Source organism: Streptopelia decaocto (genome assembly GCF_964273445.1).
Source record: "Streptopelia decaocto genome assembly, chromosome: 2".
In the NCBI taxonomy this organism is placed as follows: Eukaryota; Metazoa; Chordata; class Aves; order Columbiformes; family Columbidae; genus Streptopelia; species Streptopelia decaocto.
In genome coordinates this window covers 98125239-98140228 of record NC_138655.1, presented here as the reverse complement: position 1 = coordinate 98140228, position 14990 = coordinate 98125239, and the positions used below count along the sequence as shown (strand labels likewise).

The 14990-nt window shown below is 41.1% G+C and overlaps 1 protein-coding gene across 1 annotated transcript in view; it reads left to right on the top strand.

Annotated features, from left to right (window-relative positions):
• The window catches only part of DCDC2 (doublecortin domain containing 2), a gene marked incomplete at its 5' end in the record, with an annotated part of 67060 nt that extends 64136 nt beyond the window's left edge, over positions 1-2924 (top strand). Inside the window, 2 exons of the mRNA XM_082045388.1 lie at positions 538-885; positions 2731-2924. Coding sequence (XP_081901514.1) covers positions 538-885; positions 2731-2838 — 456 coding nt within the window. The 3' untranslated portion in view covers positions 2839-2924. The remainder of the gene's footprint in view (positions 1-537; positions 886-2730) is intronic.
• Positions 2925-14990: the final 12066 nt, after the last annotated feature.

The following is a 14990-nucleotide window of genomic DNA, read 5'->3' as shown; positions in this document are numbered from 1 at the left end:
TTATGGAAGTGACCAGTAGATCTGCCTCATCTGTCTTGTGACTTTTCTGTGGATGCAAAGAAGACAGGCTGCACAATACGACTGATTGGCATGGCATGGCCTGGTCCCTAGGTAAAATGCTTCTTGGGGAACAGTTTGTGGGCCAGTGATGTATGATATTTTATTGTGACAGGATTTTATAAACAGGTATGTACTACATGCTAGAATGTCAGAGAAACTGGAATAGCTGAAGCAAAGTAGCTGTTGCTGTATAAATTAAATCTAACTCATTGCAGTTGTTATGAGTGAGGTCAAATGGATTAACCCAGTGTAATACATTTATATCTCACTAACACATTTTTTAATGTAGAATAAGAGTGCATTACGGGATGTTCATATAGAAGAATCATTTTCTGTCCATGTAGACAAACCTCAAATTAGCATACTTAGTCCCCAGTAATGATGTAATTGTGATTTTGATGTCTATCATGTTTCAGAATTGTATGATGCGTTCTAATTAAAAATGCCTCATAATGCTGCTGCTTTTCCTTTCACCAGAGGCCAGCAGAAACTGTAGATGAAGAAGAAAATGCAGAAGAGGAAACTGACAGGGAAGAGGAGACATATAAAGGAGAGGAAGAATATCGAGAAGTGAATGCAGAGGAAAGTGGGGCAACTGTTAAAGAAAGCAGTAAAGTGGAAGAAAACAAGAAGAAATTAAATGGGAATTATGAAGTTGAAGCAGAAGCAACAGAGACTGTTGACCAAGCAGAGGAAGAGGAATTTATCCATTTAAACGGCAATAAAAATGAAGAAAATGGTGAGGGAATGGAGCACTTGAAGTACCAAGGTGATCTTCACCCTGAAGAAGAAATAAAAGAAGAGGATCCTGACAGCCAGAACCAAGTGAGAATTCTTTCAGTTTGTTGTTCTTAAGTTACTGTTACTCATTCTTCTCAGCTAGTCTCTAAGTAGCTCACTCCTGTTAAGTCCTGAGGGCATTTATGAGAACTTCAGTTTGTGGGTGTCGTGGGTTTTGATTGTGGGGTGACAATAAAACCGTGTTAACCCCCTCTCCCCCCTTCAGCCCGTCCCTCTCCCCACTTTCCACTAAGGACAAGCGATCGGGAGGGAAAGAAGGACAGAGAGAAGAGAGTTGGAAAAATTAAAAATGTTTTACTAATGCTACTAATAAGAATAGAGAAAATAATACAAAATATACAAAACCAATCTTGAAAGTCTCAGCAACTGCAGAGCGGGCACCCGAAGTCCTGGATTGGACTCTGCAGCCAACCGGAGCTGGATTCAGTCTCTCACTGGGCCTCAGTTCACAGGGACAACTAGCAAAGTCCTCTCCTAATGTTGTCCATAAGCAAAAGGGACGAGATCCTCATGATCTCCCACTTTTATATGAAGTATTCACATGAATGGGATGTTATACTCAGTTGGTCAGTTTCTTGGCCACCTGTTTCTTGTTGCCCCTCTCACGAAAAGTGCATCCATTTGTTATCAATAACTTCGCATTCCATTGCTATGTTTACCAAAACATGTATCTGGTTCTCCAGGAAAATGCAGCTAATATGAAGGCTTTAGCTGACAGGGAAATTCACTAAAAGAGAAACTTGGTTTTTAACAAAACCAGGACAGTGGGAAAAGCTGTTTTCCATCTGTATAGATCAGTTATATCTGTATTTACATTATATGTCGTCCAACTGAGAAAGCAGATGTTTCTCACTATTTGATGAATCTGCATCTCCTGCTTTCCTGAATATGCTGAATTTTGAAAGAACAAATGAACAAACTTGCAATTTCCAGAAAAGAATAATCATTGTATATTTCCACACTACATTGTCCTTTAGGACAGAGCAGAAGGGTGTGTTCATGAAACCACAGTGCCTCATTATTTTGATAAGTTGACTTTCATAGAAGTTGCATTTTATAAAGGGCTCTTGCCTTTGCTTTGTGGCAATTCTGTTTCCGTTTCTTAGAAATTGGAAAAGACAGTGAAGATGAACAAGATCCTCAAAGCAAGAGGCTTTAGTTGGTTTAAAAGCAAATGTCCTAATAATTTAGGAGACACGATAACATGCTGCTGGCTTAGATGGAGAGATGTAGCTCAGAAAAATCAACTGGACTACCACGAGTGTCAGATGAACAGACCAGCAAACAAAATGTGGGAAGTGTTTTGATTTATGGGGAGAATCCAGATCTGGGAAGAGCGAGATTCTTGAGCGTCAGAAGCAGAACAACTTGCCACATATTCCCTGCCTATAGGCTGCTGAAAAACAGACTCTTCCTTTGCTTTTTGTGACACTGGGCATCATTGCTTGCATCTTGCAGCTAGGCTTTCTTCTGTTTCTGTATGACACACAAGAACATTTTTCAATTAAGAGAGCTGAGTAATATGACGTTTTCTTGGGCCCTGAATTTATTCTATGCTTGATATATTGATTTTTTGTTTGTTTTAGAAAAGCTGAAATTATTTATGGAAGTAGAGAAAGTGAGTGAGCATTCACTTTAAATGGTTATGTGGGTAACTGGATGTTTGATGAAGGAATTGGGGGGGAAAGTCTAATTTGAGTACTTTCTCCTTTGGGAAGTATATAATGTGAATAAAAATGTTAATGTGATCACTCTCAAAAAATATTTTTTGACATTAAGAATCCCCTGTGGAAATTTTAGTATGAAGAGCTAACACTGTATTGAAATGAAGTACTGATGAAGTTAACAGTACATGTCCTTTTTCTCTAGGTTGATTTCCATCTTGAACAAATGTCCAGAAATCCAAGGGTGACAATCACGAGCCCACAGGAAAGTGAAAAAAATGACCAAAGCAGTGACTATGCTGCAGTTGCATAGACAGAAAAAATGTAATGAGCAGAAAATGAAAGATTATAATCCTTTAAATATAAAGCATGTAATTTTTGTGATTGGTAACTTACAATAGGAAGATAAGTTGAGTACATATTGAGGCTTGAGATGATAATGCCATATGGAATGATACATAAACCAAACATAAATAGCTACTAAAGGAACATCAAAATATTTTTACAAGGTGATACTTTCCAGTAGAATTTGAGGGGGAAAATACAAGAGTACTCTATAGTAGTATTAGAAATAAATTAACTATTCTGTGATATAAAAAGGTTAGCAATAATAGAACAACCACCAAAATTACATTGTTCCTGAAAAAGGAAAAAAACCCACCCAAATTTGATGGCAAAACTTTTTTGCAGATGCATTCAGAAAAGAGAAACAATTTTTGACTTTTAATGAGGACATATGCAGTTTTTCCTTTAAATTACACATGATATATGTGATTTGCAGGCATAACATTAAGACGTAAGTAGAATACGTTGCATACTTAATGGACTTAGGCCCACAAAAAATGGTGTACTATAATGAGGTGTTAGTTGTAATGTTACAAAATAGTAGATTTTCAATATATTAATTAGGATCATTCACTTTTACATTCATAAATAGCACTAATGTAGTCTTATGAATGTATGTAGACAGCCTACGATACTGCAGCTTGTTCCCATTTACAGCAAGAAGCTTTGCTGATTGTCCTGCATCAATTCACTAAACAGTGAATTGTTACCGTAATGAAAAAAGTAAAGGAAGAGTATGTAGCAGATTAGTTTCAAATTAGTTGAGTTTTAATGGATTTGTAATTTAATCTATGTGAAATTTAATATATTGAAGAAAAAAAATTAATAGGCCTGGATTCGAACTGAAATTGCCATGAATCCGTTGTTACCAATGGAGCCATTTTAATATGAAACATTAGGATGAGCCCACCAGTTTTGTGTAAAAGTCAGGAACAATTTCTGCTTTTATGAATCCTTTACGCAGCCTTAGTGGTTAGAAGTGCATCCTCAGCCCTTTGAGCAAACTGGCTCCCGATAGGCTGTGGCTTAATTTGCATTAGTAAATAAGGCATTGACCCACAGTATTAGTTCTGTTAATGACAGCAATCCTATTTCTCGTACTGCTTCTCTGTTAGTAATGGGAATAATTTGTAGTTCATAGAAATAGAGCTCTGAGCATAATTTCATTAAGTATACAAAAAGAATAGTGGGTTTCCTTACCTTTAATGCTGGTAACTTATTACTATGAGAAATAAAATGTCATTGTTGCTGATTTCTTGCCATTAATACAAAAAATACATTTATGAACAAATTGAACTTGAAGCACTGTTGGAGGAACGTGAAAAAGCACCTGCCATGACTGAAACTCATATAAATGTATTCACTTTTTCTAGTAACTACGAAATATATTTTTCCAAAAGAGTAGAAATATGTAGAGATTCTTCAGCAAGTTTCTGGGTATTGGCAATGTAGATGTAAACCCATAATGTTAAAAACCATGAGAATAGGGTTAGAATGTTTTGCCCTGTGGCATCTGTGAATTGTCTATGATTCATGTGTCCTTAGTTGAGCTGTCTGACAAAGACCTGAGAGAATATTATTACATTTGTGATCAGTTCAAAATAAGCTCCTAATTTAGCCAAGCTCTTAAGCAAGTATGTCTGTGTCTTTTATTTGATACAGCAGTTAAGCCTGTGCTCAAATACTTTTGATTTCACTGGCATTTAAGAAAATATTTAAAGTTAAGCAGAAGTAAAAACCCAACACTCCCCCCAGCCCCTCCCAACAAAATGAATAAAAGTTCCTCCAGGTACCTTTATAGTTAATCTTGCACTGGAAAAATATATGCAGCAACATTGAAACCCGTCAAAAAATACTTAAGCAGCCAGAGCTGGCAGCTCTGTCTCCTCAGGGAGCCTAGGGGAACTTATCCGCAGAACCTTCGGTGCAAAGCTGACCAAGGAAGATGGCTAATGCTGCCTCTTTGCTCACTTAGAGCTGAAAAGTGAGCAGTAAACACGGGCTTAAATGTGTTCCTGAATCAAGACAAATCGCAGTAATCTTGTACTGACATTACTGTGGATGGGCTCTTGGCTAGAAGCTAACAGTGAACCAAATACAGGACCCGACTTCCTATCATCCTATTGCAGATTAAGACTTGAACAACCTCTGAGGTTTTCTTCATCCTCAAAAGCCTGAAGTTAAATTTACACCCAAAATTATCTGTTAAATGTATTTAATTTGGAGAACATTTGCCTCAAAATGTTGTACCTACAATAATATTTAGAAGAAACTGAGGGATTTATATGGTTGTACTTTTCTCCCTTTGGTTTCTATTTATAGCTTCTGTCTGCCAACAGCTTCTGTCATTTATTAACTTTTCCTCAAATGTTCAGTGTCTTCCATGCTTAGAGATTTACTTAAGAGTAATTTAAGTGCTTGAACTAAATTCTAGGGAAGTTCAATATTATAATTTTCTTTCATGGGAACATGAAATCCCTATGAGTGCTGTTCGGCCTTTAATATGTTTCCTCCTCTGTTTTCTTGTAAGAAAGATGAGATATATGTCTTCAGAACAGCAAATCAGACATTTTGGACATAGAGATGTAACCATTTTATAATATACCTTTACAACACTAAAATAATGAATTTTGTATCCGTTTTTTTTATAGAGAGAAATTAGTTTATGCATAACAAATAATTCTGATGCTAACGTAGAAATTAAACAAAAAACATACAGGTGGTGTTGCTAATAGCTTTTCTGTCTGTATTTGCCTTGTGTGATGGCTTAACTCAATTTTACATGTGAAATACATTATTTTGTTACGCTTATATAATGTTATTTTAATAAGCTTATATGCAACAGTTCTGAGGTTTTTTTAAGAATTGCTTTCTTGTTTTGGTTTTATTTTAAAAAATTATTTGCTATTAAAGAGAACTAGTATACAGATATTCCTGTGTTTTGTCTCATATCTAGTCCTGTTTGATGTTAAGTCTGTCTTTGGGTGACTGACTTTATAAACCTGGTGAGTTTGCAGCTGATAGGATTCTCCCATAATTAGAACTTAAAAAAAAAAATTAAAAAATCAGATTTGATCATTTTGATATTGCGACTGTGAAAGATCCTGACAATTTAGCTATTACATGGTTATAAATCCAAGAATAACAGCACAGTTAAACTTGCCTGTGGTTTTTAATGCCGTCATTCAGGTTAGGACTAGAGTATTGGTCTGTATATACTGTTCAGCTGATACTCAGCAAATAACATGAGTTTTATCTGTTCACTGGTAATACTTGAGAAAACCACCAAAACTTCTAGATGTCTCTCTCCTGAAATTCCTCATATAAGCAAAGCATGAAAGCATATGACATTCAAAACCCGCCTGGACGCCTTCCTGTGTATCCTCTTCTAGGTGTTCCTGCTCCGGAAGGCTGATTGGATTAGATGATCTTTCGAGGTCCCTTCCAATCCCTAACATTCTGTGATTCTGTGATACGCTTAAATCCCATAGGACTGCAGTATTCATTAATTTTTATCTAATGTTTTGGTGCTTTGACATATCAGAGGTAAAATAAAGTTAATTTCCAGAAAGAAATGGGTGAAAATAAAGAAAATATCCCCACTCAGTCTCATCTAAAGTAAAACAAAATAAACTCCTGTGCAGAAGAAAAAAAATAATAAGTGTAAGTATTCTGATTACTTGAAAACATAGGGAGAGGATTGTTGCTTGTGTATTTTGATTAATTATTCCAAAGGTACATTAAAATAGCCATTACATAATAAATATAAGTACAAAATGCGGTACTCTGAGGAAGGGTGTATTTACTAAGTAGTAATAATCAGAATGATTTAATGGGATGCAGCTCAAGGATGCGTTGTTTGGGTGGCTGATAGCCTTCAGTCTATGTTTTACTCACAAGAAGTGCATTAGATATGGCAATAAACAGGGAAGCTGTCCACTGTCTTTAGATTATTGAGCATGTGCATATTTGTATGCATCAGCTTACAGGCATGTGCGTGAACACTGCAACTGAATGCATTTGCTGTGTGTTCACACACACTGCACACACAAATAGTATTCAAATATAATAATCTAATATTTTTATTTTATCACTGATGGGAGAAAATATTATTGATTGTAGCTGAAATTTGCTATAATTATACAAGAAAATATAGCTAAATCTAGTAATAACTAACCTCATAAAAAGGTTGACACACCTCTTTTTAAGTTATATGTGTACTTTGGTGCTTTTTGAGCCAAGCTCAAAATACTTGAAACCCTGAAGTAAAATGGAAATAGCAGCCTAGGACTGACTGGGAGCTACATGAGTCATAAGGAACTGGAAAGAATTTGGAAAATTTAAGAAAGAAAGTACAAACCTTTACTACAGCACGTGATACCAAAACTTTCAAAAGTCTTTAGTATTAGCTAGAGTGTGGGGAACATCTGATTTAAATAAAGGGGCATTTTGAAACAGTATGCAGACTTCATAAAACCTATGTGGTTACTAGGAATGCCTTTAAAATGTTCATATTTTTCTTGCAGTTACCTGCAGCTGTGATGGTACTTGGCTCTAATATTTGTGATTTTATAAATTAATTTCTAATTCGATTATATTTTTGCCTTGTCCTCAGTGGGACCCAAATTTAATTCAAAAGACAGTTGAGACCTTCTACTCTCTAATCCTAAAAGGTTTCAAAATCCCTTGTTTGGTATAAACTAGAGGGAATCTAATTCTCAATAAAATTATTCACAGTTCTGTGTATCAGGAACACACAGATTTGTGGTGATGGTTAACAGATTTTCAAAGACACAGGTCTCATGCATACTATTTATGCTGTCAACTATGATTATGCATTTCAATGTAAAAACCAGTCAGATCTCTCTTCTGTAAGAATTGTTTGCCTGGATGCTCACTGTCATTTTCTGGACGCCAGCCTTTGTGCTGGCATAAAGGTGAGGCAGGTCAAGTCAAACTCCCTCTGTACAATAATTTTTTGAAAGCATTTGCTTTTTTCCAATACTCCAAAATAAAACCTGAAAAAAGTTTAAATTCCTCTCCTGAACATCCAAGTTACAGCCTCAACACTGATGATTTTCAGGAGGGTGGTCCTGCCCTGTTTCTTCCAGGTGTGCAGAAAAGCACCAGCCAGGTCATAAAACAGCTGCACGTAATGGCTGCGGCCTTGGTGGCTATTCTGGCTCTGGTCCTCCAGGCTCCCCAGGTCTTGACTAGAGAAAAATTGCCCTCCAGAAAATGATACAAAATATCTGAGATCCTGGCTGAGTCACTCCTAATGGAAGAGGCAGCTTAAGAACAAGCCTAAAACTAGATGATATGAAAGGATGACGTCCGCTTGGGATCCATATCAAAATCCTTCCTCTTCCCCTCACCACTTTGAAGAAACTGACTTTCACAAGAAGGAGAAACTTTGGCTGGTGTTGCAAAAGGCAGTAATAGCATGAAATAAAGCTTAAGTAACACGATACAAAAGCACTGTTTACCCTGTAACAACTTCCAGTGGTGCCGAAGGAATGGTGGTCTCTGTCGTTCCCCCCTTGGCACCATCTGAATTCCTCCTGTCTGTTCAGAGAGGAAGAAAAGGAACACTGAAAGCAACTCCCTAGCTGCCCTTGCCATGAAGTTAAGCACTTTTTGAACAAGTGTAAAATAAAGAACAGCTTGCAAAGGTGGCATGTAAATCAAAACCTGTACTGTAAAGTGGCAGGATGCTTTTGTTAACAAAAGGTATGTATATATAGAGTTATGTGTTTTTTTCTCACTGTGCTACCTGTGGTTTGGGGTTTTCTTCTCTTTCAGCCTTTTCCCAGAGGAACATCAGGCACATGAGCCCCACTGAGGGGTATGGGAAAAAGTTCGGCACAGAATAGGAAGTCATCAATTTGTAGCAGCTCGGATAAAGGGGAAGGTGCCAAAACACAGAGGAGGGCTCCAGCACCACCAGCCCAAGCTTTTCTGCAGTCACTGGGTCAGCCTTCAGGTGTGAGGGCTGCGGACGCTGCAGTGGAAGGAGGAGCATCCTCTGGTGGGCTGCGCTCGGGAAGGGAGCCAGAGTCTGTGTGGGTGTTACAGATCAAGTTGGTGCTTGCATCATGAACTGACAACGAGAGTGATGCTTAGCCCTAAGTCTAAAACACTTCAAGCCTCACCTTTCAGAGTAAAATAATGTTTTCACCATTGTGGAAGACTGTTGAGACATTGAACAAAAGGTTTTACAAGAAGAGTTTAAGGGAAACAATATTTCCTAAGACACACCGCATTGCTTTCAAATCTTCTTAGGGCCATTTATTCTCTCTTCTTTCTCATACTACCTGTATCAGATACCAGGAAAAAAAAAAAAACAAAACAAACAAAAAACTTAAGTTCAGCTTGTTACCTTTAAATATGAAAACACTGGACTTTCCTCCTCTTTCAAAAACTGTTCAACTCCACAGAATGAAAAAGTATTGCTAGAAGCTCATACTCCAAACCTAATGCATTATCTGGTAGGATAGATCCTGTCAAGATACTGAAAACCACTAAGATTACATCATTTATCTTTAGTCATTAAGAAAACTGCTTCCAACCCTTTTTTCTCCTGCAGCTGAGCAAGACTTGACCGCACTGTGAGCATACCTGCTGCACACTGGTGGCTGATCCAGCTTCTTCCCAGGTAAAACCTGTCACACAGTGGCTCTGACAGCATGGCCATGGCAGCAGCCTGCCCATCTTCTCCCCATTCTGGGGGAGAAGGAGCCCCCTCACCCTGCAGACCTCACCCCTACCATAGCCATACCTCCTGTGGAGCTATGCCCCTTACTCGTGGCCTTGGCTCACTTTCCTGGTGCAGGTGAATTGTGTTTAGGAGGAGATAAGCTGGTGGGAGTCTTTAGGACACCTGCTCCTGCTTGAGAGGCTGGGAATGGCCAGGCTTGGGGGGAAAAAGTGCTCCGGTCTCCAGCTGAAGCAGCTTCATAGAAGACCCAGTTGAATGTCACAGAAGCAAGGAGCTGAGAATTAGGAGACCATAAAGTCAATCCTTGAGGTAGGAGGGAATCACTATTTTGTTAGTGAGTACTTAGGGTGGTGGTGTCAAACTCATTTTCACCGGAAGCCACATCAGCCTTGTGTTACTTTCAAAGGACTGAATGTAATTTAGAACTGTACAGTCATCTGCAAGGCTGATGTGGCCCTGGTGAAAATGAGTTTGACACCCCTGACTTAGGGGATGGGTACCATCCCTTCGCCTTTATGCCCCTGAGGAAAGAAAATATCTTCAGATCTGTGATGTGTAGATTTTTCTGCTTGTCTCAGGTGGGAAGGACTTCTGGTTTCAGTAGAGAGCTGATTTAAACTTCTCTGCCTCAGTGGTGAAGGGGTAGTGTCAGACACAAGCAGTCATGCTGCTGCTGTGCTTCAGATACCCAGTTTGGCATCCTCATGTGGAAGCTGCCCTCATTTCCACTACTGGTTTCATTACTCCATACCATCTCTGTATCCTTCTGCTTCTCTGCTGTATTTGCTTCTTTTAGTTTGGTTGTGAGAAAATATATTTCTAAAAATAATACCTGTCTGTGCTCCATGTTAATTCTGACTTAGAAATCGTTGGTGCAAAGCCAGTGTCTGCTGAGAAACCTGAACTTTACACCTTCCCATGCTGTTTTCTTATTGCTCCTACTGCCCCTCAGAGTTAGCACCAAATAGGAATTAACTGAGTAAGCTAAGGGCTAGGATTTGCATCCACTGTTTAAAAGTAGTCTCCTGCAGAGGAAAGGTAAGTAGATGGAGGCTATTTCTCCTTTCCACGCAACAAAAGGCCTCGTTCAAGATGACCAAAGGGTTTGTCGTTCAAAGCATCCTGACTGTGTTGTTAGAAGTGGCTCATCCCAGGACAAGGAAGGTAGGATAGATAAACTTCTTGGGTGCTTCTGGTTGGGGACCTTGCCCTCAGGCACATCTAATGCTTGCAGATAGGTCTATGTATGCAGCTGTCTGCTGCAGTAGCATCACACTCACGCAGGAGACACAGCCAGTGATGTCCTGGTGTGGAGAGCAGGTGTGGAGATAGTTTGGTGTATGCTCTGATGTTCTTCTAAACCAACAACTGTGCAATCCATACCTGGGTGTTTTGAGGGTGAGGACTCAGTGGCCTGGTCTACACTGCTCTTGGAGAGTGGTTTGGAAACTGCCTTGTGTATGCCTGCCTGTTGGGTTGCTGGCAGGCAGCTTATGTGGATACACTTGGCAGCATACCCAACAACTAGGTATCATAGGCCTCTCAACGTGAATGCCATGCATATGTCTGCAGAGAGTAAATGATCTGGATACTGGCTGTGGAGATACTTTTATGCTGAGGCCTTTGGTTTATGCTATTGATTCAGGCAGGGGAAAATCTGCATGATCTAGAGGATGCTTTCCTGTCATACATGAGGCTAAGCTTGTATGATGTGTGGTGTCTGGAGAAAGAGCAGTTTGGTTCAGAAGGTAGTGCTGGGGCATTCCTCAGAGGGCAGTTCCCAGAGCTGGAGGAATGACAGTGAGGCAGGGGACCCAGAGAACACTGCCTGTCAAGGCAAAGATCTGATGGCAGCTCACTTAGGCATGTGGTTAAACACAATCACAGACTCACAGAATCATACAATGTCCTGAGTTGGAAGGGACCCACAAGGATCACTGAGTCCAACTCCTGTCCCTGCACAGGACAACCCCACAGTTCACACCATGTGTCTGAGGGCATTGTCCAGTCTCTTCTTGAATACTGTCAGGCTTGGGGCCGTGACACCTCTCTGGGGAGCCTGTTCCAGTGCTCCACCACCCTCTGGGGGAAGAACCTTTTCCCAATGTCCAACCTAAACCTCCCCTGGCACATCTTCCTGCCATTCCCTCGGCTTCTGTTGTTGGTCACCAAAGAGATCAGCGCCTGCCCCTCCTGCTCCCATTGTGAGGAAGCTGTAGCCCCATGAGGTCTCCCCTCAGTCTCCTCTCCTCCAGGCTGAACAAACCCAGTGACTTTAGCCACTCCTGATATGGCTTCCTCTCCAAATCCTTCACCAACTATGTCTTCTGGACACACTCCAGTAGCTTTATATCTTTTTTATACTGTGGCGCCCAGAATTGCACACAGTGCTCCAGGCGAGGCCGCACCAGTGCAGAGTAAACAAGACATATTTAAACCAACCAAATAACTCAACCTATTGCTTTCCACAGCTACGTAATTGTCTGGAGGACAGCACAAACTAGCTGCAGTCCATCCTACTGTCACCTTGAGCTACACAGGGGCTGGTTACCTGCACTGCAATCATGTCTCTTTAACAGGTGTTCATTCCAAGGGACAAAGCTCTTACCACAGCCCATGTCACGAGTACTCCAAAAGATGGTCACCTCTTACCCCTAGGGAAACCTGAGACCTTGGCTGTCGAAGTTCATGTGGCTTCTGTGGTGGTTTTGGACAAACGCTGGAGCTGCCACTACCCTCAGAGCTCAGCTACAGGACAGAGCTGAAAGAGGTGGCACTGGCTCCTGTGGCTTTACCGGGTCTCAGTGACAGCCTCTGCTCTGCTTTGTGTTGATGGTGTGTGCCTGTTCTGGGCCAGCTCAGTCACCTCTGCTTTGCAAGGGGAGGTGCAGATGAACCAAATTGAACCTTACAAAGCTGTGAGCCAGAGAGCCAGCCAGCCAGCCTGTATGTGATGGATCCTGGGGGCCCTCTCTGACAACCTGTGCCTTTTGGAGATGGTCGCAAAGTGTTCAGCAGTCTTTGAAGTCAGTGGCTTTTTTCTTGGCATAAACTCGCTCTGGTTTCAGGAGAAATCCCTTTGCAAGGGGTCAGGTGAGAGCTGAACCCAGTCTGAGCAAGAGCTGTCAGAAGAGATTTGTTTCTTATAGTACATTAAAGGGAAAAATGTGTTCTCACGCTGGTAACAATGCATTTGTCCAAGAATAAGGTCCTTGTGCTTGTCTAACCATCTGTAGTGAAGAGAATATCGATGTTAAAAGTTGTTGTTTTTTAATATCTACTTCCTTTAAGATTTTAGCCACCATATTTATGTTGTTCTAGTCACAGGTTTTAGACCTGCAGCAAGTTGTTTTCTGTGCTTTCAGTATTCACTATCTCCTCTGATCTTCATTGACAGATGACCAATATTGATGCTTGAAATCTTGCATTTTGCCAGATCTCCCCCAGGGACTGCTTCCCACTTGCCTCTCTCCTCCATCTGGCTCCCCTGTGCTGCCATTTCAGGCAGGCACATTTTGCACCCCCTACAAGATGTGCCTGGGGCAGAGGTCCCTCTCACCTCAGCCCTGCTGCTGTCCCAAAAATAGATGCAGAGGCTTAGGAAGGAAATGTCAGGGCTTGAGGTTCCTGAAGGAGGCAGGGAGAGAAAGGGCAGAAGATGCTGAAGTCATTAGGCAAGCAGACATGGAGAAATAATGACATTCCAGAAAAACTTTTCACCAGCCGAACAGGCACCCTCCTGGCCTCAGACTGGGAGGTGCCTTAGCTGGGCAATGGCCTGAATTCACGAGTCTTGAGGCTGAAATTGCTGGAGCAGCGTATCTCGTACATCGTTACATTGACTAGCTTATTAGCAGTGTTTAAAAATGATGCCCCATCTTTAGTTGCAAAAACTCATGAATGGTAAATTGTGGAAAAGTGAGCCTGCAAAAAAGCAGCTGCAAATGATTAGACAAAACAATGAAAGAAGTCATTTGATGCAGTCTCATCTGTCTGCAGGGCTATTTGCCTGACCTACTGTTAATATGCAGAGATTATTTTCATAACAGTCCCTCTGTAAATTATTTGACAGCAAAGCTGAGCTTTGCCCCGCTTAATGTGTATCGAGTGAGCTGATGCAAGAAACACATGCTGTGTGCTCTGCTGTGCATCCAGATAAGAGCTGGAGAAAATCAGGGTGTGGATGGATTGTTTGCCCAGAGCTCAGAAGGCCCTAGAAGGAGCACACATGGTCTCTAAATATCGGAAATAGAAGGAGGCTACATGGGTCTCCCCATTTGCGATGATGTTCCTTGGAGACAAACCGTGCCATGGGGATGATCTGGCAAAGCCCAAACATTGTTTCTGTAAGCAATGTGTGGGCATTAATGCCAAATGGTCAGCGCAGAGTAATGCTCTGTTAGAGATGCTTCTTTCAGCTGTGGAAGTGGTGGGATGAGGCAGGAGCGAGGCTGCACCTCCAAAGCCTGCTCAGAGAGTATCGTCAGCTCCTGACATGCAGCGAGCTGAGAGGGCAGCCTGCTGTGTAATGGCATGATGACCCATCAATGCTGAATGAACCAAAGTGCTAATACCTTTATTTTACCAAAATTGTTGCTCTGCTCTTAGCCCTTTGATAGAAACCTGCTGGTAAAGTGCATCCAACGCTCTTGCAGTCTTTTGCTGTCTGCTTTGGATTTCATGTCTTTGCAGGCTAAAAAGCCTCCCTGGTGTGCAGGTTCTGCTGCTGCTCTCCCCCTGCCAAAGCTCGCTTTCTCTCTGCTGGCTGCTGGTCAGCACACTGCAGCCTCCCTGCTTTGCTGTTGCTGTGTTCATGAAGAGCTGTTTGCTTGCACTTGCGCATGATTAACAGTCTCATACTTGGAAATGGCAGGCTGAGGCCGTAGCAGAAACTGGAAATTAAATCTGCTTTCAGGCAGTTTGGGAGGAGGGGACGTTTCTACATATCTGCCTTTGCCTATGATTCACTGTGCACTGGGAACAAATGGAAAACAGAGGGGTCAGGACAGCCTGGAGGGGGGAGGACAGAACAGATGCTGAAGGGAAGCCTGTTCTGTGCAGTGGTAGAGGAAGCAGACCTAACCTTCGGGAGTGCATGTATTAACAAAATGAAGTCACCGATCACCATGCAGAATGAAAAATGGGATTTCTTTCACAATTGCAGAGAAAACAGTGTTGTGCTAAGAGGAGTTGCATTGTAATTTTAAGCCAAATTAGGCTAAAAGAGAGGCTAGAAATAAGGTGAGCATGAAGAAACTGAAAGAAGCCACTTGAGGAGTCAGAAGGTTGGAAAAAGAAAAGCTTGGCTGCTCAAGCCATATTTTATTTGCACTAGGGAATTCATTAATGTGCCCTTTGCAAAAGGAAAAGGAGCCAGTGCCAGGAGGGTGGTCCCAGAGTGA